The sequence below is a fragment of the Daucus carota genome, chromosome 1 (assembly GCF_001625215.2).
Source record: "Daucus carota subsp. sativus chromosome 1, DH1 v3.0, whole genome shotgun sequence".
Lineage (NCBI taxonomy): Eukaryota > Viridiplantae > Streptophyta > Magnoliopsida > Apiales > Apiaceae > Daucus > Daucus carota.
This window is the reverse complement of record NC_030381.2, coordinates 25,031,845-25,059,032: the sequence shown is the minus strand read 5'-3', so window position 1 is coordinate 25,059,032 and position 27,188 is coordinate 25,031,845. Positions and strand designations below refer to the sequence as shown.

Here is a 27,188-nt window from a genome sequence, read left to right as displayed (position 1 = left end):
CACCAAATGCTCCCCCTAAGCTGTTGATAGGATTTCTTTAATAATCATTATCCTTGCAAAGAGATTCTGCTTGGATCTGAATCATTATTATACCAATACTATCACCTTTAACAGCTTGGAGCACAATGTCATTTAATGTCCCATCCAGACTTACAATCACCTTCTGTTGATTAATCACAATCACCCTGTAGACTATAGACTTCATTGAGTAGCCAAGGAAAATATTCTTTGATCTTCAAATGCAAGACTTTCAAAGAGGCATTCTCGTCCAAACACATACCAAGAGTTAGTGTTTGCTTCTGATTAGCTACTGGCAAGAATGGTGTCTTTCTGGATTTATCAATGATCAGGGTTCATCTTGATCAACCTTCATTTGTGACGTCTCGTCCTTCGAACACATACGAACAACACGAAAGAATCTAGAGTAGTCAATGATCATCGCAAAAAGATATATGGCTTTGTTGTAGATATAACATTAACTGATCCGTAGAAATCCATATGTATCATCTGAAGCGGCTTAGTAATGTTGATCATATCTTTGCTTCTGTGCGATTCTCCTTCGACTTCCCTATTGACATAACTCATATCCTTTATCCAATTTGAATTCCAGATGAGGTAGTCCTCTCACCAATTCTCTTCTTACTAATAAAAAGAGCTCCTTGTTTTGACATACAAGTTTGAGAGCTTCAAGTGCCATAGCTAATACTCATCCGATGAAGCTTCACTATCAGAACAGCTCACTCCATCTTCAATTGAAGTTCCATATTAGCTACGAGAAAAATTCACATCCTTCTTGATTTAAGATAAAACACTATTCCATGAACTGACATAATGTCCTTTGTCAGAGAACCGTCTGATACTAGGAATTTGTGTGCTTTGACTCTTCCAAGAAAGATATTCTTCCATGATGACATTCCAGGAAAACAGGCATGTCCCGTAAGAGAATCTTTGTTGTCATCTTTCAAAGATTATTGACGGAACTGCTCACACGATCACATTTGCTAACAGGGTACTTTTGGTGAATCGTATGATTTCAGTTACTCAACAAACAGAGTGCACCAAAAATCATATGGATCATATGTAACCTGCAATCACAAATGGAAAGAGTTCTATGGTCCCCAATCATAACTGGGTCCGGATGGATTAGAGATTTTACTTTAATAGTGGTAACGATAGAAGCAACCTTAACATGCTAATTCTTATCTAGACATTGCCCTAATGTGATTCTCAAACATGCTTTTATAAAATCAATGCAATTACAAAGACATGCATTCATGACATGAAAATAAGCAGACATGATGTTGAATACATATGGCAAACAATCAAAGATAAGACAAGAGCAAGATAGGCAGTTATGCAATTCAGAAGATTCAGTACTCTCTACTTAAACCAATTAACACAGGTGCAACAGGTAGCAAGTAGAATTACATATATTCAATAATCTTCGAAAAGCATATGGATTAGACACAAGAAATTAATAATCACATAATCAATTCATACTAATCCCAATCTGTTGTTATATGGCATTATACTATCTATATTACCAAAGTCAGTTTTAGATCTAACATGAAGTTCTAAAAGTTCTACTGACACAAGGTAGACCTTCCATCATAGAACAAATAAATTCCTTAACAAACAATTCAGATTAGATAAGCAAATCTAATTGTACTAAGGAATCTGAAAGTAAGTGTTTTAACAAAGTTATATATGCTAGGATCATAACCCCTAAAACTAAGAGTCGTGTTCCAAAGGAAAGCTTCTAATCTCACCATTGCAAATAATCAAATCCTAAATATTCATACACATGTTAAGAATCTGCTAAAGACACATGCACAAGATTATCATCAATCCTAGTTACCAGAACAGTGATCTAGCATACTAGTTCAACATTATCTATTGTGATGCTATCATGCTTGTGCTTGTGTGTTAAACAATTCTACTCAGAGATTTATAACATGCTTTGAATATAAAGAAACATGTATTGCATAGTTAGAAAGAATTCGTACCTGAGATGTGCGAGTTGAGTCATCTTCAGAGAATGCTAGGATGGCCAGATAACCATAATCATCCTTCTCATCAGCAACTGATCCAGCTCACACCTTTCCTAAAATAGCATAAGAACTTGTTGTGATGTTTCTTTCAAAACATCCACTTGAATTTCAGACAAGCCCTATCATCCTTGTTTGACGAGGCTTCAATATATATAGCAACCCTCATTTGCTAAAGATACCAAACAATATTGTGTGTACTGACCAACTCAGTTTTCAAACAACCTGTCGAACTGAACCCCGAAGAGTCTCCACTTGAAACCAATGGATTCCATCTGAAGCTTGACATGACTAAACCTCTCAGAAAGTGTTATGCTAATCCTTGAAGTTCTGTCCTCACATTCTTCAAAAGTGTTAACTTTCGTCGACTTGAGCTTCCTCAAATTCAGCAGTTACAAACTCTTTTGTTCAATCCTAAGGTTCTGACATAAATGCACGAAACTGATTTGATACGGTAGTAAATCGATAATTATATCCTTAAACCTCCATAGTTCTCTGTCTTTGGTTCAGCTGATTCCAAATAGATTTAGCATTGGTACAATTCACTGAGTAATTGTATATCCCTGAATCACTGAGTTAGATTGAAATCCCTTGAAGATTCTTCTACAAAAACTTCTCTTTTCCTACTACTAGTGGTGCCATTCAAAGTTGATATTCCGAGCCCTGGAAAGATGCTTCATTGTAGATGTAGCAAATTCCCATCCTGATCTGGTGATCTGATAATCAAGTCGGAGTAATTACTCAGATCAAGGCCTGAAGTACCTTCTTCAAAATCCACTTTTAGTAGTACCAAATTAGTCTTCAATAGAATCTTCTTCGAATCACAATCAGCTTTGTCGAACATAGAAAACTTCTTCTAATAATCCTTTGAGTAATCAATTGGGTTGGGTCATCAATGTACTTCCATTACCGGTTCTGAGAATCTGGTATTAAAAAGCCTGGTGTTTGTCTTGTAATCTGTCATCCTGATCTGTCTCAACTAAATGTCAATCTAATTTGTCTTGGATTGAAAATAATTAAAAAGGTTACGGGACACTTGATTTTTTAAACTAAGTTTAAATTATAAAAAAAATAAATTTAAAAATAAGTTTTAAAAGATGAAAGAAAATAAAGTATAAAATAAACTTAGTTAAATCTATAAAGTAAATTTAATTATATTTAAAAAATAAATTCAAATAAATTTATAATAAACTGAATAAGTTTAGAACAAATTTACTTCGAATTCATTTAGTAAATATATTAAAATTTATTAGATAAATTTAATTTTTGAAAATATTCAAGTGTCTCATCTCCAATTAAATCATAGCTTCCAGAACAAATTAAATTGAACTCTTGAATTTGAACTTATATCCATAATCAGTTAAATCCTCTTAAATTTATATTTTATATTTTAACTTAAATTTAAATCATAAACTATACAAATTTAAATAATAAATTTATAAAAATTTATGATAAACTTGATAAAGTCTAAGAGTAAACTTTACAAGTCTGAAATAAATTTAAGCAAATTTATTAAATGAATTTAGTAAAGTTTATAAAGTAAATTTAATTAAGTTTATAAGATAAATTTAATTAATTCATAATAAACTCAATTAATAAGTTTAAAATAAATTAAGTCAAATTTATAAAATAAACTTTTTAAAATTTAAAGTATAAATTTATAAGTCCCGGTCCAAAGTTCAGTATCCGACAAATAATCCTTGCTTAGGCCTACGGACAAATTCAGCAACACAAACCGGAAGAACATTTCCCCTAATCAAATATCAAAAGCTAGGTTCTTGATTTTCCGTACGATAAGAATCCTGATTTGTATATCAATCAGCCTGCTCTGATACCAATTGTTAGGTCCAAAGTATCGTAGAAGGGGGGGTTGAATACGATACTCACTACAATTTAAAATTCTTTCGAATCTTGCGGATAAATAAATTGCAGTCCTGTAATGGGTTTCGTGTTCCGGATATTTATTGGGTCGGTTTCTGAGGATATGAAAATATTAAACCAACACACAATATTTTCCAAGGTATATCTGTATATTGATAAATACCTCGAAGGTGCTACAAATCCAAACCCGAAGGTTGGCTACAATGACCACTCCTCTAAATATTACAAGCCCTATCCACTACAAATATTTATGGTACAAAACTAGGCTAGGGTGTGTGTATATTTGAGAGAGTTTGTGCATAGCACTTGGCCATCCATCCCGAAGGATGATGTAAATTGTGAGAACCACAATCACATATTTATAGGCTTTCATAAACTAACCATGGTTAACGAGTTCGTCCTGGACGACTTGAGTTCGTCCTGGACGGATTCGATTTAACAAAATAAATCTAACTCCAAGAAACTCCATATTGAATGTGCTCCCTTGTTCTCTCTCATCTCTTGGGGACGAACTTTGACTTGGTCAAAGTTTGCTCCTCAAGAGTGTGGATACTCCATTGTGATGTACTTAGAAAATTTTCTAAGTGAGGAAGAGCCTTTGACTTTTGGTCAAATGTTGCTCCTCACATAGCTTCCTTGTTCTCTCTCATCACTTGGGGACGAACTTTGACTTGGTCAAAGTTTGCTCCTCAAGAGTGCATTGTCTTCACTTGTGATGATACTTAGAGAATTTTCTAAGTGAGGAAGAGCTGTTGACTTCGGTCAAATGTTGCTCCTCACATAGCTTCCACCATAGTGTCTTTTGACTTAGTCAAAAGTTGCTCCACCATTGTAAAAGCTTTCCTTGTTATCACTCCTTTGACTGAGATTGACTTGAGTTTGCTCCTCTCCCAACTTAGCCAAATTAGCTCAAATCTTGAGTTGGTACAAATCATATATTATATATATTATATTATATTCATAATATTATATAAATATATGTATAAATAAAGATATACATATAAATATATATAATTAATATTTATATAAACATATAGTAATATATATATATACATATATTTAAATATATTCTCATATATTTAAATATATATAATATACATATAATTATATGTAAATATAAATATTAATATATATATATATAGAATATATATAATTACCTATACATATAAATATACATATATTTATGCACATAATATAATATATATATATACACACTTAAATATATAAATGTTTATGTAAAATATAAATACATATACTATATACATATATATTTATTTAAATATATATACATATAAATATACATATACATATGTTTAAAAACATATATACATATATATTATATATATTATATTTAATTAAATATACATATATACATATATAATTATATTTGTACATATACAAATATATAAGTGCACACATATATAAAATGTCACTTCCTGATATGGCTTTATGTGGAAGCTTTGACATATGGCATTTGAGCAGTAAGCTTTGGCATAGCTGACATTTGGCTTGGCTTGGCTTTGGAACAAATGACTTGATATGACTAGATCAATTCTTCGATCGATAAATACTTTGCAAAGCTCCGTACGTGCTGACGCTTAGTGCACTGGTCTGGTTCACAAGCGACTAACACTGAAGTTAAACATTGTACCGTCTTTGTCAGCAAACATTGATCAGTCGGTTCCGGGTTAGTTTATGCTTCAGTTTGTTGATTATAAATAACCAACCAAGATATATAGAAATATCTTGCTTCAAGAGTTGCACTGAAATCTTTCGAGTACTTGGACAACATCTTCATTGCTTCCGCAATCTTGAATACTTCAATCTTTATTCTTCACTGAGGCATGAACATATTAATGAACTTCTTCCAGTGAACTTATTCCTTCAAGACTGTAGATGGCTTCTTCAACCTTTGTCTTCGTATCTTCCGATTTCGGTGCAGGCGTAGTGTTATTTACTTGTCCTGTTCTACTGTTGAGTTATCATCCCTATGTAACAGATAGGGTTGTCTTTACATTTAGACTTACAGATAGTAAAGCATCTTGTGGGTAGTTAAGGCTCATTCTTACTTAATATTCATATTTTGATTAATTTTTTTAAAAAAATTTACTATTTCGCCCAAGAATTTAATTAAACTTATAATATATTGTTCCACTGCCAATTAAATATCACACTGATACTCCTCGAGACATAGAGTATCACCCTGATAGGTAACTGGTTATGATGTATCATCATGATAATTTTCTTATAGTAAAATTTTTGTAGATATTTAGGGTCCTCCTTGGCAAATTATCACCTCTATATTCAACTGGTTGTGGTGTATCATCCTTATACTCCTCCTATATTAGAATATCTTGTGGGTAGTTAAGGCCCTTTCTAATTGAGTATTTATATTTTGATTAAATATAATTAAAAATTGATTATTTCGGCTGGAAATTTGCCCAAAAATGTAATTAAGTTTATATGTTGCTCCACTCATGGTGGGAAATACACTGATACTCTTTTACCCGTGGAGTATCACCCTAATACTCAATTGGTTATGATATATCTTTATCTCAATCCTCTTTCAGTCAAAACTTTTGTCTGTATTCAGAGCCCTCCTTACTGAATACATCTATTTTGGTTAAATATTGTTGAAGCACGGGCATGCTGGGTATTTAGAGCCCATCTTACCGAATATTCATATTTTAGTCAAATATTGTTGAAAATTGGGTATTTTGACCGAGTATTCACCCAAGAATTCAATTAAGTTTTTATAAATATATAAGCTGTTTCACTCCGAGTGGAATATCACACTGGTACTTCTCTATCATTGGAGTATCACCCTGCTACTCAATTAATTGGACGTATCACTGATAGAGCATATATTTATATACGCTTTTATATGATTTTATTCCCATAATTTTAGTATTTTGTAAATAGTCGGGGCTTTGCTAATTGATTTTAAGTGTTTAATAGCAGGAAAATAAATATTCCTAAAGTTGGATTAAATCAAGTTTATTTGAGCTTAATCAGATGGAAATTCGGATTTTATGGATGGTCTGCGAAGCAAATCTTGTTTGGGCCATAACTTGAGTTTCGGACATCAGAATTGGACAATTCAACAGCCCACGCGAAGATATTAGAATTTTTTACAAGTTTAAAGTGGTCCAGCAATAAAAATCCAACTGGATCAGCCCAGAATCAGGCCTAAACAGCAGCCTACGAATTTCAGCATCAGAATCCAACCCATTTTAGGATATTATTTTATTTTCTTGTAAATCATTAAAACTCTTATATATTAGGGTTTTGATAGAGATAGTAGACAACTAACTTGGATCATATAGAATAATATAGAGATAGCCTTACTAGAGAGAAAAGGGAGAGAAACACTTTTGAGATAGATTGGAAGGAGTGAAGGGATTCATCCGGACTTCAAGCAATTTCGTCAAGTTGTATTCTTCGTACTTATATTCTTATACTCATGATTTGTGGTATAAATATATATTTGTTTCATCTTATCATGAGTAGCTAATCCCTTGATCTAAGAGTTAGGTAGTATTCTTTGGCTTATTATGTTTGTTTAGTTGGATCGTGTTTTCTCTTGATTTGTTAATCTGTCATTAAGCCCTTTATACAATTAGAAGAGTAGCTAACTTTTAATTGAATCTCTAGGAGTTATAACGAATCGGGAGAGGAGTTATAATTCTTGTACATGATATGATGGACACAATTTGTGTATTAGATCGGGAGATTGATATGAGTAGAGATGAGCGTGGTTCGGTTTGGTTCGGTTTTGATCGGAAACCAAACCGTAACCATATTTATTCGGTTTCTTAAAACAAAAACCAAAACCAAACCAAATACCGTTGGTGTGGTTTCGGTTTTTAATTATGGTTTCGGTTTGAAATGGTTCGGTTTCGGTTTAAAACCAAATTAAAAATTTTCTTATTCTCTTTTTAATATTAGATGGAGGTTAGAATTTATAAGAAAACAATGTGTAAAGAATCAATATTTTGTAGAATAGCATAATATTTAGGGACAATGTCACCGGAAGGCTAAACACATTCCCTACTTTTCTTGGACACTTTACAACTACTATTACAAGACTCAATCATAGATATCCTATCATCCATATACCATTAAACTAAAGAGATTATAAGCTTGAGTTAGTGTACAAACTTGTTAGCAGCACTTCACTTAGTGTACAATCTTGTTATATTTTTCTTATTTTAGAAACAGAAATAGCCTCTGTCAATAGAATGGCAGTAGTACTGCTTTTATTCCTTAGTGGGTTGGGTTCACATTTTAAACATGGACCATATATTAAAATTATAAGGAAATCTACAATTTCAAATTAAGATATTATTATTCTTATATGTATATGTATATATATATAAATAATTTTAAAAATATTTATATAATTTTATTCGGTTCGGTTCGGTTTGTATTCGGTTTTAAGAATTTCAAAACCGAACCGCAACCATTTTATTGGTTCGGTTTTTATTCAGTTCGGTTATTAATCGGTTCGGTTTTTAATGGTGCGGTTTTGTTCGGTTTTTTATGGTTTCGGTTTCGGTTTTTGGTATGGTTTTGCTCATCCCTAGATATGAGAATTGTGAGACCTATAATCTTTGGTTCTTAATAGTTCATAATTGTACCTTGATTGACCCTGGGAGTGGTTTTTAAGGGGTAATTATAGGCATTATAATCTACCTTGGTAGAGGATTTTATAAATATTAGAAGGATTGTTTTTCGCAAACAAGAGACACAAATTAGACATTCATGATAGCCATTGAAGAACTCTAATTTTTGGGTTGTATTCTCTCATATTTATTATATAGTTTATTTATTTATTATTAATTAGTTGATAACCAAAACCCACCAAATTCTTCTCCACACTTCTGAATTACCTGAGATAAAAGGCTTGAAATTTGTATTGATATTAGTCCTTCCCTGCGAACGATACTCTTAAAAATACGAAGACAACAATCACCGTGATAATACTCTTACAGTCAAATATTTTCGCGTATATTTAGAACCCTCCTTACTAAATATTCATATTTTGACTAAATATTATTCAGACATGGGCACATGGGAATGTTACATACGTGCAGATGGATGTTGTTATTCTTGTCGTTGTCCAAGTGTTAGGTTTGAGTTCTTGTTATTGTAGGGTGGTGCACTAACCATTAATATGAATTGGAAATAGCTTTTCTTATAATAATACAAGTAAAGTATCATACTGATATTCCTTTACAAGTGGAGTATCATATTGACATTTGACTGGTTGTCGTGTATTATCACGACAATACTCCAACAATGAAATATTTTGTAGATATTGAGCGACCCTCTTAATTACTAAATATTCATATTTAGGTAAAATCTTGTTGAAAATAGATAATTTGACCGGGCACGGGCATGCCAGGTATTTAGGGCCCTATCTTATTGAATATTCATATTTTGGTCAAATATTATGAAAATTGGGTATTTTGGCCGGGCATTCACCCCATAATTTAATTAAGTTTTTTATAAATATAAAAGCTGCTTCACTCGGAGTGGAATGTCACACTGATACTCCTCTCCCATTGGAGTATCACCCTGGTACTCAATTAATTGGACGTGTCAGTTGTCACCATGATAATACTCTTTAATATTTTGTGAATATTTAGGACTTCATTACTAAATACTCATAATTTGGCAAAATATTATCATGGTCACACGTGAATGTTCTCATACGCACGGATGGATGTTCTTATTCTTGACGTTGTCCAAATTTTAGGTTTGGGTTCTTGTTATTATAAGGTGATGCATTAACCATTAATATGAATTAGAAATAGTTGTCCTTGTAATAATGCGAGCGTATCACCCGGGAATGTTATATACGCGCAGATGGGTGTTGTTATTCTTGTCGTTGTTCAAGTGTTAGGTTTGGGTTCTTGTTATTATAGGGTGGTGCACTGACCATTAATATGAATTGGAAATAGTTGTCCTTATAATAATGCGAGTAAAGTATCATACTGATATTTTACTAAATATATATATTGGCTCATGATCAATAGAAACCACTCTTAAAATAGAAATTAGAAACCAATACAAGTTAGTGATATTTTTTTAGGATTTAGTAATCTGTGTTGTAGGAATTAGTAAAAACTTGAAGAAACTGTCCAGAATCTCCAGATCTGTTCTAGAAACTGCTCAGAATCTCCAGATTTGTTCTAGTTACCGATTCAGGTGGTGTTTGTAGTGGTGGAGATGGTGGAGGGGAAGGTGGAGATGGAGGTGGTGGACATGGAAGGAGCCTTTAGCTCTGTTCGACAGTTTTTGGCAAAGATCTGAAATTAAAATCGGCATTAAGCTGGGTAGACGGTACTGAAGGTGAAGGTGAGAAGACAGAGATGGAGGTGAGGACGAAGGTGCGGGCGGAGATGGAGCTGGAGGTGGTGGTGAGGGTGGAATGAAAGGGGCGGTGGAGGGGGGTTGGATTTGGTGGTGATATAAATAATGGAGTCCGACATAAAGTTGGTGGTTATGGAGGGTCGGGCTGCACGGAGGTGGAGAGAGCATCAGAGACTTGGCGGGGTAAAGCTGCCGGAAGTGGGTGGAGGCAGATGCTGGGTTCGTGGGTTGGAGAAGAAGGAGAAATTGAGATAGTTTGAGAATTTAATGATATTTTCTTAGAAATTTAGTGATAGTTTCTAATTTCTAGAAGGTTTCTATTGGAGTAAAAGTCTCTCTCTCTCTATATATATATATATATCTTAATAATGAGTTGTAATATTAGTAAATTATATTTATATGTCAGCAAATTATTTTATATCATTGCGTATGATTATAAAAACCATAAATGCGACAAAATATTATACTTTTTTCCTCTAAATGTCTTATTTAGATTATCATTTAATATTTATGGGTAGATTAACCCATCTTGTAAAAGTACTTATATAATATATTTTATTTATGTTAATTTTGGTATAATTTATTATAATATCTTATATATTTAAAAAATTGTGAACAAATGTTATATATAATTATTTTTTAATGCTTTACAAAATTGTGATATATGGACATTGTGCACCCTCGGGTCGGGTAAAGTTGTATGAATTGGATAGTCCGAAATAGAAAGGTGGACATCTTACAGAGCTCACTTTCTTCATCTTCATCTTCTTCCCCTCGTCGGCGGCGAAGGAAAGTCTCGGGTCGGGTACACACAATCAAATGCCCAACTCTTGGTAATATTTATTACCACTATATTTACCTAACAATAAATTAATCAATTAGTTCATAATTAATAATTTTGTATGTATATCTTTTCCAGCTCAAGCTCTTCACTCCATTTCTACGATTATTTGATCTGACTTGCAGCACTATAAGGTAAATTCCTCTTTATACGTTGATTTATATAATACTATCTGTTTTTTGTTTGACTTGATTGTGTTGAGCCGCTAAAAATTGATTTTAGGGTTTCATTAATCATGGACCATTATATTTATATGTGTGTAATTGTTATCGAAATTGTGTTCAATTTTAGTTGGCGTGCATTTACAAATATGAATTGTGTTTCGTAGCTTCGTAGTTGCCTGTTCTCGAGAAGTGCAGCTTATTTGTCTTTGTGAATTGTGAGTGTACAGATGCCACAATCTGGATTAGAATTTTAAGAGTTAGCTCTATTTAGAGTGAGTTTTATGGTTAGGTTTGTAGAAATATTATTTGACAAATGTCATATTGAGTGAAGATGCACTTTCTCAATTCAAGTAATAATTTAAATTTGTTTACCAATGAGTGTTACACGAGTTTATATCAAATTTGATGCAAACTAAGTTGAACACTAAGGAAAGAAACTAATAACTATCTCCGTATACGTTCTCATTTCACGTGTTAGCGCATCCATAATATGCTTATAAATTTATTAAGACTTATGATTAAAACTCTAGAAACACGATGCTACAGTACTATTAAAATACCATGATAAGAGCAACTTCAATGGTTCTGCTCAAAACAGATGGAGCTATTGCTATAATTTAACACCAAAAGCTAATAGCACCAGGTCGGTTCCATATCTTGTTCCAAATATAATTAACTTTTATACCACACTATTTTAAATACAAATTCTTTTTTTCTACCTAACTTTACACCCAAGTACCCTACTATTTTCACTTTTTATGAGGTAGCAATTATAGCTTTATCTTTCCCCCCCCTCATATTAAGCACAAACTATAGCATTGTTCTATTTGAGCACAAGATATAGTACACCATTGGAGTGGTGAGTTTTAGTTTTAGTTCGATAATATAGATATAGAACAAGATAGAGCACACCATTGGACATACTTTAAAATAAAGCAAACAACTCCAATACATCTAGGATGTTCCTAGTAGTTCACTTAGTATGACTATACACAAAATCAGTTACAATTGAGTTCAATAAGTAAAAGTTAATGTATTAATTCTTTTGTCCACATCACTATCCAAGCCTTTGCAAAATCTCTGTCACGGGTTACTATAAAATGGAATGATACATATTCCTAAAAACTTGGTTTCACATGGTGGAAATAAACTTCTGAAATCTATTAACATACTAAACCATAGCTCCATTGACCATCATTCCGAACTTTTCTTGTAAAAGTCTGTATGATTATTAAAGTAGCTAATAAAGAGAATGTAATGTGGCGATGAAGAGAGACATAATCATGGATGAAAGCATTAATTTTTTGGTGTAAGTTAACATGTGGGGAAGTGGTAACTTATTCAAATATATTTGGTATTTCAGTGCTGCCTCCGAACGATACTAAAGATGCGTTTGAGTTTGATGTCTACATATTTTGCCACATCTCATTTATTTGTATATCCGTGCTTTAAATTTATTGAACTCATGGATGAGCTTTTTTGGGAGAGGAAAAATAACTAAAATATTAATCTGTTATTTTTGATCTTATTATTTATAAATAAAATAATTCTAATATATAATAAAGTTTAGTTATGTTAGATAAATAAAATTTCAGGACTTTTCTGAATTTAGATGGAATAGATGACATCTATCATTGTTAACATTTGTTTTTAGATGGACGGCTTACTTGACACTCTGTGACACCTTAAAATTTTAGATGGATGGCTTACTTGACACTATGTACGAATTGAACAAGGTTCCTTTTCCCACTGCTCATGGGAGAAAATATATGAAGTGCCATTATACTCTAGGGAACACAGTATACCAAATTAAAATGAAAATATCTCATGCACTCTTGCATATCATGCTATACCTATTATATGTATAGTAAGTATTCCTGAAACAACACCCGAAAAGATTCATCTTAAATTATGTAGATGTTGATTCACTTTAAGTTTCTTAGCTTTTCTGGTCATATCCCCTTTTCCGTTCCACTAACTATCACACACTACATATTTTTAGTAGTTCTCTTGTGATACTGCTTCCTTTTATGGACTGAAAATACTATAGCGACAATTAAAAATTTCCAAAATATTATATTGCAACCTGCAGGGTAATTAATATGGTCAATGTGGCTCTGCATTAAACGCAAGTATTATTGTCTGACCCCAAATCCTCTGAAAGTACTTTCAAGATTGAGCTGTTAATATGGATGTATCTTTATCATCACCAACACAGTGAGATGGAAGATATTTCAGACCCAAACCATCTTTATCATCACCAACGCAGTAACATGGAAGAAATCTCAGACCAAAATCCAAATGCATTAGAGCAAGTACTTGATACTGTCCCAAATGGTAACTGTACTGCACCAGTGCAACTGGAAAATGTGGCAGCTGATGATGTAAGAAAAACATCAGGTGAAGCAAAGTTTGAGGGGTATGTTTCTGTCAGTGCAAAGATAGTACAATCTGAAGAAGATTCAACTAAATTTCTGTCCCATAAAGATTTTCCAGAAGATATGAAATTGTGTGATCCTGGTCCAATGAAACTACAAGCTGGAAGTTCAACTGAAATATCATCGATTCCTAAACAAGTGGCAGTGTCCCATACCCATGAATTTATTTCTGAAATGGTCAATAATGAAGTAAGGCAAGAAAACCATGTAACTGCCACGGAACATACTTACGATAGACCTGTGAAAGACCAAAGGTCTGAGTTTGACCACCTAAATATGGTACGAAAAGAAATCATAACAGAAAAAGTGACCCAAAATCCTTTCTTGCAGTCCTTGACTTCACCAATGGACTTTCAATCAAGAAATTATAATGGCGATCAATCAGGACTGGCGCCAGATAATGCAGCAAAAGACTGCAAGCATATCCAATTGGGACACCAAAATGATGCTGCTGCAAAGATTTCTGGTCTCGAGGAATTTGTAATAGATCAGAAAACAGTTGCCAAGAGTCCTAGCCAGTTGGTAGAGACAGGGAAAAGAGGTCGTGGTCGGCCCAAGAAAGTACAAATTGGTCCTGAGCAATTGTTACCTGGACAAAAAACTGCTATTAAGAGCTCTAGCCCGTCGGGAGACACAGGGAAAAGATCTCGTGGTCGTCCCAGAAAAGTACAAAATTCTCCAACTTCTTTACCGGAGAATGTGAATATGGAACAAAAAGAAACCATACCAGAAGAAATGACACAAATTTCTTTTCTAGAGTCTACGACATCCCTGATTGACAATCAATCAAGAAATCATAGCAGTGATCAATTAGGACTGCCAACAGAAAATGCAGCAAAAGATTGCAAGCAAATCCATTTGGGACAACAAAACGATGATGCTACAAAGATTTCTGGTCTTGAGGAATTGGTAATAGATCAAAAAACAGTTGCCAATAGTCCTAGCCAAGTGGTAGAGACAGGGAAAAGAGGTCGTGGTCGGCCCAAGAAAGTACAAATTGGTCCTGAGCAATTGTTATCTGGACAGAAAACTGCTATTAAGAGCTCTAGCCCGTTGGGAGACACAGGGAAAAGATCTCGTGGTCGTCCCAGAAAAGTACAAAATTCTCCAACTTCTTTACTGGAGAATGTGAATATGGAACAAAAAGAAACCATACCAGAAGAAATGACACAAATTTCTTTTCTAGAGTCTACGACATCCCTGATCGACAGTCAATCAAGAAATCATAGCAGTGATCAATCAGGACTGCCAACAGAAAATGCAGCAAAAGATTGCAAGCAAATCCATTTGGGACAACAAAACGATGATGCTACAAAGATTTCTGGTCTTGCGGAATTGGTAATAGATCAGAAAACAGTTGCCAATAGTCCTAGCCAAGTGGTAGAGACAGGGAAAAGAGGTCGTGGTCGGCCCAAGAAAGTACTAATTGGTCCTGAGCAATTGTTACCTGGACAGAAAACTGCTATTAAGAGCTCTAGCCCATTGGGAGACACAGGGAAGAGATCTCGTGGTCGTCCCAGAAAAGTACAAAACTCTCCAACTTCTTTAGGTGGTAGTGTTAAAGTGTTACCAGAGAAAAGAAAAGATGCCCAGGAGTTGTCTGTAAACAGCAGCAGATCATTGCGCTCAAGGTCACAAGAGAAATCTTGCGAACCGGACTTGAGTAATATTGTGGCAGAAGGTGCTGACAGAGAAAAGACAAGAAAGAAAAGGAAGAAGCGAATGGACGAGAGCAGAGTTGATGAGTTTTCTAGAATAAGGACACACCTCAGATACTTACTTCACAGAATAAAATATGAGAAGAACTTCATTGATGCTTACTCTGGGGAGGGATGGAAGGGACAAAGGTTTGTCATTATATCATTTATCTTCATTCAGAATATTTGTTCATGTGGCAAGGTTAATTGTGAATTGTATGCTAAAATCTGATATATGGCGATTTGACTCATCTTAAGGCTTAAAATGCATCCCTTTGCATGCATTGATGAACAATTAGTCGAGTGACCATTTCGGAAAATGGTGAAATTAAACCAAATGAACACATTTATCTATAATTCTATATTATCTGTTTGAGAAGTATGATCTGTTACAATCTGTAATTTTCTGAACAGTATGGTATAAAAGAAAAATGAAAATATTTATGTTAATCTAGTGATGACCCCATTAAAATAAAGCTTAGTTTGTCAACATGTTACCATTTGCAAACTGTTGATCTTGTCATATATTGTTTAAAACAGGACATACTAAAGTTGGGACTCATTAGAAAATAAGAAATGAGGAAAATATTAGAATGACAAGTCATGATAGGCATCAGGATAGAGCTTACGAGTCAAGTAATAAATGGATTCTCTTATGTGAACAAGACTTACATATGTAGCTTGTGTTGTGTGTGTGTACGTTGTAAACACACCCAACCAGGCAAAAGAACAATTATTTAACATTTGTAAATCAATTAGGCATTTTGTTACCGAACTCCTCAAGTACACAGAAATTTGTTATTGAACTATACTGTTCCTTTTTATTCAATGATTCTAGTAATGATATGATCTTGATCTATTAAGATGTGTCTTCTTTACCTATTGTGCACACATTTCTAATTGTTGAAATAATCAAAGTCACATAGTTTAAAAGAGAACAAAGGAACAGATATATACACATTGAGGACACTGTGAATGAAACTATATCGATGTGTCTGCATAGTTATACAGAGTTCTCTGATTTCTACTTCTTCCTACGTCTTAGAATTCACTTAACATGTAATTATTCAGCCTAGACAAGATAAAACCAGAGAAGGAGCTTAAACGAGCAAAAGCTGAAATTTTTGGACGCAAGTTGAAAATTAGAGATCTATTTCAGCGCTTGGATTTATCACGCTCTGAGGGGAGGCTTCCAGAAATTTTATTTGATTCTCAAGGAGAAATTGACAGTGAGGATGTAAGTTGTGCCATGTTCCTGCTTAATTTTAATTCTGTTGGACCCTTAAAGTTTGCATTTGTCAATGCTTTAACAAGTTATATATGTTGTGGCAGATATTCTGTGCAAAATGTGGATCCAAAGATGTGACACTCAGTAATGACATCATCCTTTGTGATGGGGCATGTGAGAGAGGATTTCACCAATTTTGTTTGGACCCACCACTGCTGAAAGAATCCAGTAAATTCTTAATTACTAATTAATAATCATGCCAAGAAATTTTTGCTCTTGTGCTTATATGTCCTTCTATTTCTAATTTTCCCTTGTTTTTTAAATTTAAATGCTTTAGTTCCTTGTGATGACGAGGGTTGGCTTTGTCCTGGATGTGAGTGCAAAATTGACTGCATCAAGTTACTAAATGATTCTCAAGAAACAAATATTTTAGTCGGTGACAGCTGGGAGGTCTAGTACAGAAACTTTACTTGGCCATTTGCAAGTGTAAATGTATTCATTTTCTTTTAAAATATTATACTCGTCACATCTGCAGAAAGTTTTTGCTGAGGAGGCAGCAGCAGCTGCTTCTGGGAAAAATCTGAATGATGATTCTGGAATGCCGTCAGATGATTCGGAGGATGATGATTACGACCCTGGCGATCCTGATTTGGATGAGAAGGTGCATGGAGATGAATCGAGTTCAGATGAGTCTGATTATCATCTGTCATCAGACGACATGCAGGCTTTACCTCAAAAAGAACCATGCTTGGGGCTTCCTCCGGATGATTCTGAGGATGATGATTATGATCCTAGTGCGTTAATTACTGAACAGGTTCTTAAGGAAAGCTCATGTTCTGATTTCACATCTGACTCTGAGGATTTAACTGTTGTGTTGGATGATTGTAAGCATTATAGCATAGTTGAAGGGCCACTGACCTCAACCCCAGATCGCCCTAGGAACGAGGAAGGATGTGGACATTCTGGGCAAGGTGATGCTGTCCCTCTATATCCGAAAAGACAATTAGAGAGTTTGGACTACAAAAAACTACATGATGTAAGCTACTCTTATAACAATTTGTAGATAGTGTTAGCCCTCTATAAGCTTAATGATTACATATGTATGTCCATGCAAATTTGTTTGACTTTTGAGACATAGTGGAAACTGGAGATGTGAACTATAGTGTTACAAGACAAAAGTATTATGAGGGAACTGTCAAACTTCAACGTCATTGTACTTGATATATGGCCTTTCCTGTAAAGCACTAAAAATAACGTTGTTTAATGAGTTCCCTTTTGAGATCAATGTACTTCTCCAAGACCAATCCCTGGAAATGTCCCGGTTCTATTAAATTTCTAAATTATTGATTATTGTTCTTTTAAAAACTATGGAAGTATTTAGAAGGAGATGAACATGAGATATCTTTTATGGATATTGAATGAAATGCATGAGTGGTATCCAACCATGTGTTCGTTCATCAGGCATTCTACAAATTAGAATACGTGGAGAAATAATGATAGTATTCCCCGACGTTATTGAGTGAGCTCTATGAATTGTATGACATCTTTAATAATCTTTTCAGTGCAACTAAATGTGATATATACTGCTACAAACCAGGTATTTCTAGGTACATCTGGATTTAACATGCATTGTACTATTTTGTTGTTTCCTAATAGGGTTAAATTTAATAGTACACTTATTTGTGCTTGAATTGGTTAGTTTGTTACTAAATCCTTGTTTCTGAAGGAGGAGTACGGGAACAGATCTTCTGATTCAAGTGATGAAGATTTCATGGTTACTTCGTCACCAGATAAAAAAACGTATAAATCTGATAAAGAAGCTAGAGTGTTACTTAATTTTGGAAGTCTTACAACGGATCATGGGAAAGTGCACGGTGATTTGGAGCTAGACCAGAAAGTAAGTGAATCCACTCATAAGAGGAGATATGTCAAGAGATCCAGTGTTGAAGGCACAAATGCTTCACTTTCTAGATCATGTGAAAGCTCTGCAGCACCTGTTACTAGTGGTAAAAGTACTTCAAAGACATTATATGGGGAACATGCAACTGAGGTAATATAGTCCTCAATCTTGAATTTTGCTTTAACATCCTTGTGGTTAAGTGGAGTAGAGTAATTATGTGTGCTTGTCACAAGCAGAAGTATCTTATTTCATTTTGGTGTTCTTGCATGTCCAAGAGTATTGTTGTGTTGTGACTTGTGTGGTAAAGATTAATTACAGTATGTAATGCACAAGTTTTTACATAAGTTACTTTTTTCTTTTTTGTATCAGCATATATATATTCATGAAATGGGAGGGGGAGTGGGAATTGGACCATGACAGCAGCATGAGGGTTGCCTTTACTTTTAGGTTAAACCCCAACCTCAATGATACGATTTTATATGCAAGGGCATTAATTTTTTGTGAATAGTATACAAACTGCAAGGACAATATTAATATGGTGGTCATACCTGCAAAGCCTGTTTTATGTCACACATGCATTATGTTGTTATATTATAATTCTTTGTTATATTTATTTCAGTTGAAGCATTATGCATACTAGTGTGTGCAACCAGTAATACAGTTTTGTATTATATAGATGCCAAACAAGGAATGCTGACTATAAAATATTATCTACCTTGTATACATTTCATAATGCATCAACACTTTGATAGTTATTTTGGTGTGCAGAGACTGCTCCAATCTTTCAAGGAAAATCAATACCCTCAACGAGCTGTGAAAGAGAGTTTGGCTGCAGAATTAGCCCTTACAGTCCGACAGGTAGATAAATTTTGATTTGATAGTCCTTACTTTACTTATCAATCTTTTTTTCCTCATTCAGTGCAAGGAGTTCTATGTTAAACAGGTTGGCAAATGGTTTGATAATACTCGTTGGAGCTTTCGCAACTCATCACGCGTTGCATCGGTTGTAGCTGAATCTCCCTCAAATGAAGGTACTCCCCATCAGAAAAGCATTAACTTGTCCGGATCCAGCTTGAAATCGATCCCAGACAATGCTGCTTGTGATGAAACTAAAGAGGAGCAAGATAAGGGAAGCCTTGGTGTGACAGAAGGTTGCGACAGAGACGTAACACTAAACATGGTCACAGATGAAGGCAATGGGCACATTTCCGGTATTACAGAAACTAGTAATGGTAACACCAAAGTTGGTACAGCCACAGAACATACTATAATATTGGAGACGCCTAAACCGAATATGAAAGATGATTTACCGAATACAGGAATTGCGGAATATTAGCAGAATCCAGTTAGAAAGTATGGAATCATTCTCTTGAGTTTTTTTTTTTTTGTTCAATCTTTGATAGCCATGTAGAAGCCTTAAAAATCTGGAGCAAGAAAGACTACAAAGCAAATTCCTAGGGCGCTGTAAGTATGAATTCCTATGTCTGGAGTCACCTATGGCAAACCCTGCATTCTGCAAGAGTAGGAACAGATTTGGTGTAAAACAAACTTTCTGACTTGCGTAATAGGTTGTTGAAGATTTCTTCATTCAGGTTTGTCTCATTTAACCCCAGCCAGGATGCTCAAGAAGAGGTTATAAACTATTTCACAGAGTTTAGAGATAATAATCATCAATCGTCATTCAAATGAATGGTTATACCTTGTGCAGATAATCAAAGATTTGTCATAATAATCTCTGTTGGATGTAACGATCAAGAATTGCATTTGCACTGAAAGGTTTTGGTCTGTTTTGGCCGCTTTTATAAACTCCTCAATACAACTTTGTATCCAGAACCTGTCAAATGCGTTGTTCAGAACTACTTGTCAGTTGTAACAAATTCCAATAGGTTAAACATCTCTTATACTTAAAGAGAAAATTGAATTAGTTGTGTCTTCTGTTGCATTTTTCTGTAAGATGTGGTGTGCAATATTATCAGAACTTGTTAATGTGTGTAAGCTTGTGAAGAAAGATCAACTTGTCTATTGACTGGGTATATATGTTATCATTGAGTCTAGTAATGTGCTTTGTAATTGTAGCAACTATTTTGTTTCGTTCTCTGTATGATGATGTATCAGACTGTATGATTGCAGATTATCATTTATATAAAACATATCTTGAACGCAGTTATAGACTTATACGTATCTGGCCTATTCTTCAGATTTGCCTGGTGATTGTGTTTGCCTGAGTTGTTCCCCTTTTATAATGTGGAAATAGAATAAATCGACCACCTGGGGCCTTTGTTAAGAGCAAATCTGATGCAATATATCCTCCAAAACCACAGGGCATCCTAACTTTTTTGGACAAAAAGATATATTCTATAGCTATTAACCAAAAAACCCAACTAACTTGTCATTTTTTTGTCAAAAAATCTTTAAACTTTTCTCTTCACTAACAACTCCAATAAATTTTATTAAAATTATATGATAAAATACAAAACAAACCGTGGTTAAATTTTCTAATCTGAATTGTCAAGTATCTCTCCATGATTTGTATCTTTTTATACACGTGTATGCCACATAATGCCTATTCATTATACATGTGTGCCACATAATGCCTATTCATTTGAAGTAATTTTGTCTTACTCAATTCAGAATTTTGATTCTGCTGCGTGATGTGCTGCACCTGGAGCTTGGTTTGGCTGCATAGTGCAGGTGTGAGCTGTTGAAATTTTCTCGCTATTTCATGTTCAGATATAATGTTTATTGTTTATGCTCGAGTAGGTTATTCGATTCTGAGATGCAAGATTTGATTTGCGATCTATTTGAAGGTGACAGAGTTATTGTAGTTATTGATTGGGTGGTTTTTCGCCTTAGGAGTTTCATCCGGTTGATCTGCGAGCCCATTATATTGACCACCAACAGTAGCAACATAGTACCATAACTTTCGAGCGAAGATAAGTCCACGTCCTTCCAAACCAGTTCTAACTGAAGTTTGAGATTCAAATAATAAAGATGTATAGCTTTGAAATGCAGAAGCATTTGACATCTCAAATAAGAAAATACCATTTTAGTAACCACATCAAGCACATTGTGTTAAGAATATGTGATGCTTGATGATACAAAGTGTTTTATTCTTACTTAGAATAACACTAAATGTAGCTGATCAATGGCTAGCATGCTAAGGTAGTAGCAATTGATCAGATTCACCCATCAACAGATGATGTGGTACCGTAACAAAGCTAGAGCATCTTAGCAATTGATATGTTAATAATGTATACTTTTAGTTTAGCAGTTGATCTATCAATGGATATATAGATAGGGTGACATAATTTTAAATATTTGAAGTCATGTAATCTATTCAAGTGAAGTGAAGATCGATCGCTAGTCATAAAGTATCAATGGCTAATTAGTGAGTTTATCAATCTCTACATCAACACATCAATTGGTAATCAAGGAAGGCTATCAATCGTTAATTCAAGAAGGCTATCAATCGCTAGTTCAACAATGTTATCAATTGATAAAGTTAGCAATTGATGGTTAGCAATTGAAAGCTACAAGTCAAGTAAAGGACAGAAAGCACATGGGTTGGTGTGACAAATGCTGCACCAGTTTTGGAAGCTAAACTAAAAGCAGTTTGGTCAAATATTGAGAACCTCGAAGCCTACCATTTCTGGCAAAGCAACAAGAATTTCAAGCTGCCAAATGTTCTATCAAGTCCAAGAAATTCCATATTTGTAATAGCTAGAAACTGAGTAGGAAAATACTTTTACAGACTAGTTTTGTTTGTAGTAGTATATATTCACTTTGTAATTTACATTTCAAAGAATCCAAACACTGAGAACTGAAGAGCAAAGCGGTAGAGATAGTAAGCAACAAATTGTAAGCTTCTGCTCTTCATTCTTTTGCAAGCAGTCAAGTAATTTATTACTTGGAAGGTTCTTAATATAAAAATCTCTCAGGTGGATCAAACAATCCACCTAAAATTTTTAAGATCCTTGTTCTTTAAATTTCTGTTTTAGTTTTTAATTTTCTCTTGTAGCTTGAATATAATCTGACAAGCAAAAATTGGTTTAAGATTTTTGTAGATAGCAATCAACCCCCCTTCTACAATCTAACTTATTGTTTGCATTGTCTGAATAACATATTGGATGTCCTCTTGATTTGCACGCAGCTAAAGCAATTATCCTATACCACAGATAAAACTAATGAAAAAAGGATTACAGTGAGCATTAGTGGCCAAACTTTACCGAGTGTAACACTTATGTGACTAAATTTTCATATTCGCAATTTGGAGGCCTTACACTACTTTCATCTCTCAGAATATTGGCGGTTGGCCATGTTGTTTAGAATCCTTTCCTTGGTTGCCCATGTTGGTGTTCACGTTTCCCACACTACCCACATCTATTCAATATTTCCTTAACTACCCACCTTTTTACAATGCATGCTTGAAAATGTTTAAAAAGCTTGGCCCACAACCTATTCTATAATTATTATTTTTTTTTGTCATAAAACGGTTGTATTGTACCAAGAATGGAAATTACAATATCTGAATGGACATAGTTTCTTTCATTCAGGAAACTATATCATCTAACCGAAAGTAAGCAAGTACTCCGGACATTTAGATAACATTGACTTTCAAGAAGGAAGAGATAACCCACCGAAAAAGGCCTCGTTAAAACCCCTCAAGAGTAAAACCCTATGGGAAAAAAACTCAAGGGAAAAAGAGTGCCCTACAAAATTACATCATTCACAAAGTGAGTAAAAACTCATGTCTTCTTTATTCCCTTCATCGCTATTTAGACCATCTCCAATCATAATTTTATAAATAAAGCAACTTCATCTTCATTTTCACCTTTTTCACTTTATATTTTTATTCCATCTCCAACCATTACTTCATTTTATAAATAAAGCAATTTGTGCTTTATCTTCAAGTTCAACTTCATATATAGAGTAGGATAGTGCATGACTTTATATATAAAGATAGAGTAATGGATGATTGGAGATGGATTACTCTATTTATAAAGTTAAAAGTGAAGAAATATGAAGTTTAGAGTGATGGTTGGAGATGCCCTTATAGCTCAATTGTCTTGTATACCCAAGGTTCACGTGATTCTCGAAAGCAGACTTAATAAATAAAATTCAAAAAAAATCTCTTTCAAACATCCTGAAAACAAGACAAAACCGAAAAATATTATTAGTGAATATAAAGAAACTAAAATAAAACATAAATAAGCCAACATTATGGCACTCAATTGCCTCTACAGGCCAAAATATGGCCCCATCATGGTCGCCATAAATGGTACAAAAAAACACTTAATTAAGAATAATTAGTATTCTTAATTAAGGCACAATTATAGCCAATTAGCACCCTTCTTCTCCGCCCTTTCTGAATCTCTCCGCCACCACGATGAGAACTGTTAGCACCCTATTTCTGAACTGAAAACTAGTAGAGATGATAGGAACAAGGGAATTGTTTCTGAAAAATTGACAAAGTAACGCACAGGATGTGAAATGGCTACACATGGACTCAAACATATTTGACAAGTTTTAGTTCAGAGGATACACCTAGATAGACCTACAATCACAAATCTCATGAGTAATAAAATTATTCTCCCAAAACAAAAAAAAAACAGAGAATGGCAGCTTATAAAAATTAGAAAAATGAAAAGAAATATGTTAGACAAGAAAATATTAGGATGTTAGTAAAAGTCAAGAAACTTATCTCTTCAATCAGGAATTGTCACAACAAAACACACATTATCCGCAATTTGCAAGTATCAACGTCGATCCGAGTATTAATGTTTGTTTTCGTGTGCGAAGAAATTGAACAAATACTTACCGGCATCAAGACCTCTTTGACCAAAAGTAGGCTGAAGAGAAAAGCAGTGATTTGATTTAGGGTGAGGAGGGGCGATTGAAAAGGTTCGAGAGAGATTTGTTTTTGAATAACTATACATTAAACATGATGTGTTGGTATATATCAGTTCGGACAAAAATGCAAATAAGTCATTGGATTTTAAACAATTTATGCGTATGCTGAAATTAAATTAAAATATTTCAATTTTAATATATTTATATCATTAAAAGTATTATAAATTATTTATTAATAAATACTTTATAAATAATAATAATATGACCAATTTATATTTATAAACTAATAAAATAAATAATTTAAATACTTTTTCTAAGTTATCAAATCAACTATTTACAAAATAATACATACTGTATGATATCTAACTTTTTGAAAATAATGTCTAACTTTGCAGTGCATTGTCTACTCAAATTTTAATACTGAATTGTCAATTCAACTGTTTGACTCATTTATCAATTCAACTATTCACATTTTATGTCTTGTGAAACTTGCTAAATTATGATCTAGTTGCTCGGCTATATATAACTTGCAATATGAGGTGAAATATACCAAGCTGATCAGGTTTGTTTTTCTTAACATTTTTTGAATTCTAGAAACTATCGTGTTTCCAAGAGCGATACAACACGATATGAGGCGAAATGTGTCGTCGACGAATGTCAATGAAAAATTCGTGTTATAAAACAAAAGACAAGTGGTTATTTTGAAATAACAATACTGCCTGCCGAATATACTTGTCTTTTGAGAACACTTCAACGGGATCATAAGAAACTGAGCTCAAGCTGAATCGCTAGTGTTATAAAACAGCAAGAACAAAAATTCATTCTTTCATAGTCAGATTTAACACACACACATATCTCTGGGATTGCTACTAATATATAATTATTATAATTAATTAGGTAAACATAGAATCAATTTAATAAAGATAATAAACTTAAGTGACCTATATGTAAAATGTAGGCGTGCATGCTTGTAGGTTCATTAAAATTGAAATATTTTAATTTAATTTCAGCACACATATTAATTGTTTAAACTCCAGAGGCTTATTTGCATTTTGTCCGGACAGCTATATACCAACGCAACATGTAATGTATTGAATAGGTTGTGGGCCAGGCTTTTTAAACATTTTCAAGCATACAGTGCAAAATGTGGGTAGTTAAGAAAAGATTGAATGGATGTGGGAAGTGTGGGAAACTTGAACACCAACATGGACAGTCAGGGATATAATTCAGTTTATAGAAAGGAGAAACAACATATGGCCACCCTTTTTCGCCTTTCGCTACTTCTCGAAAAGTCAACATAATATTTGGACACCAAAATGCTACGCTAGGAGGTTTGGTGGTTCTCTGGTCTTATGGAGGCTTGAGTAAATTTTTTATTTATTTTACTATTTTTTGATCAGTTGTAATCATATTGCCACGTAAGATATGTGATGATCATAGTTAGTCCACGTTAGCTATAAACAACTTTAGTTAATTTTTTTTCAAAGAGAGTAAAGTTTATTTTGGTTGTTAAGGAAAAAACGGTTTAAAGGTTTTTTGGAAAAAAATTACTAGTTGGTTGGGTTCTTTGATTAACAGCTCTATATTCTAAATGCTAAAATGGACGAAGACAACTTGAACATGAATCATAGAAAGCAGAGCCGGCAGAGCCGGCTTCAGGAGAGTCTCTCCAGTTATTTGCCTAGGGCCTCCATCAACAGAGAGGCCTCCAATATATATATATACATACATGTAATATTAATATTTATAATTATTAGTTATTAATTATATCCAATAAATTCATTAAAATAATATCTATTCTTCTCCCGTATACACCAGTTTAGGAATATGGACAGTATTTTAACTTTAGGCTCATGTAATAAAATAAAGAGAGATAAAAGCCCAATAAATTATAATGTTTTCCAATATTTTAAATCACTTTAAATTTTTAATATATCCAAAAAGGTAGAAAACCTAATACGCTCAATTGAGCAAATATAGAACCAACAAGAGCAGCAAAAGTAATATACATTGATCTCTTCAATTCTTTTATACTTTGATATTTCTAATTCAAAATTAATTTACTATACTAGATACTGCATATTTTTGATTCTTTGTAGTATATTTTTGATTCTTTGATATTTATGTTTTGTTAAAAATTATTTTTAATACTGCAAATTTTTTAAGTGATTTTAGTTCATCAAATTTTAGATTTTGGTTCAAAAATATTAGAGTCTTCAAAATCCTGCAGACGCCATAGAAAGTAGCTTGGTCTTCGACACACAATGAGGCGAAGAGTATAGGCTGACATATCTCACCCGGGGGCGAAGACACTAATTTAATATAATGAAATTATATTTATTTTGCATATTCAATTGATTTTTAAAATTTAAAATAAGAAGTTTAGATTCTAAACTCCTTCTAAATGTTATCCAAGGTAATTATATTTATGTATGATTTTTCAACATTTAAGAATACATATAAAAAATAAATAAATTTAAAAGAAATGAAGGACAACTTTTCTCTGCCATCATTAGTGCACGAATGAAGCACTAACTTTTCATTATCTTCCCGGACTCCCCCTGTCCCTTCCATTTCTTTACGCTTTCCTTTTTGAGATGTCCCATCCAATTTTTTACATTTCAAAATTTATCAAAAATAATCAATGGGTCCCACCACTTCTCCATTTTTCTTTTCTTTTCACACTACTTTTACTCTACTAACTTCTTTTTATACATTAAAAATCAATGGGTCCCACCACTTCACCCACTTTTCTTTCTCTTT

At 33.6% G+C, this 27,188-nt stretch overlaps 1 protein-coding gene across 3 annotated transcripts; it reads left to right on the top strand.

Annotated features, from left to right (window-relative positions):
* Positions 1 to 10,998: 10,998 nt before the first annotated feature.
* On the top strand, positions 10,999 to 20,738 carry LOC108204028 (pathogenesis-related homeodomain protein). 3 transcript variants are annotated; one of them, XR_010292152.1, is made up of 11 exons: positions 10,999 to 11,140; positions 11,227 to 11,282; positions 13,405 to 15,597; positions 16,519 to 16,684; positions 16,780 to 16,903; positions 17,013 to 17,125; positions 17,211 to 17,711; positions 18,402 to 18,725; positions 19,344 to 19,433; positions 19,519 to 20,167; positions 20,284 to 20,738. XR_010292152.1 is itself a non-coding variant. In XM_017373296.2 (10 exons), exons 3-10 carry the CDS (start codon positions 13,505 to 13,507, stop codon positions 19,909 to 19,911), a joined length of 3,804 nt encoding a protein of 1,267 aa, XP_017228785.2. In that variant the 5' UTR covers positions 10,999 to 11,140; positions 11,227 to 11,282; positions 13,405 to 13,504; the 3' UTR covers positions 19,912 to 20,738. The 3 variants fall into 3 exon arrangements, 2 of the variants coding, with proteins under 2 accessions (XP_017228785.2, XP_063949754.1); XM_017373296.2 differs by having other exon boundaries at positions 19,519 to 20,738; XM_064093684.1 differs by lacking the exons at positions 19,519 to 20,167; positions 20,284 to 20,738 and adding an exon at positions 18,945 to 19,022.
* Positions 20,739 to 27,188: the final 6,450 nt, after the last annotated feature.

Excerpts from the sequence above, each read along its gene's own strand:
- LOC108204028 (XM_017373296.2), top strand. The coding sequence starts at position 13,505 with ATGTATCTTTATCATCACCAACACAGTGAGATGGAAGATATTTCAGAC. Across the intron at positions 17,712-18,401 it reads ACTACAAAAAACTACATGAT|GAGGAGTACGGGAACAGATC; the intron begins GTAAGCTACTCT and ends TTGTTTCTGAAG. Across the intron at positions 18,726-19,343 it reads ATGGGGAACATGCAACTGAG|AGACTGCTCCAATCTTTCAA; the intron begins GTAATATAGTCC and ends TTTGGTGTGCAG.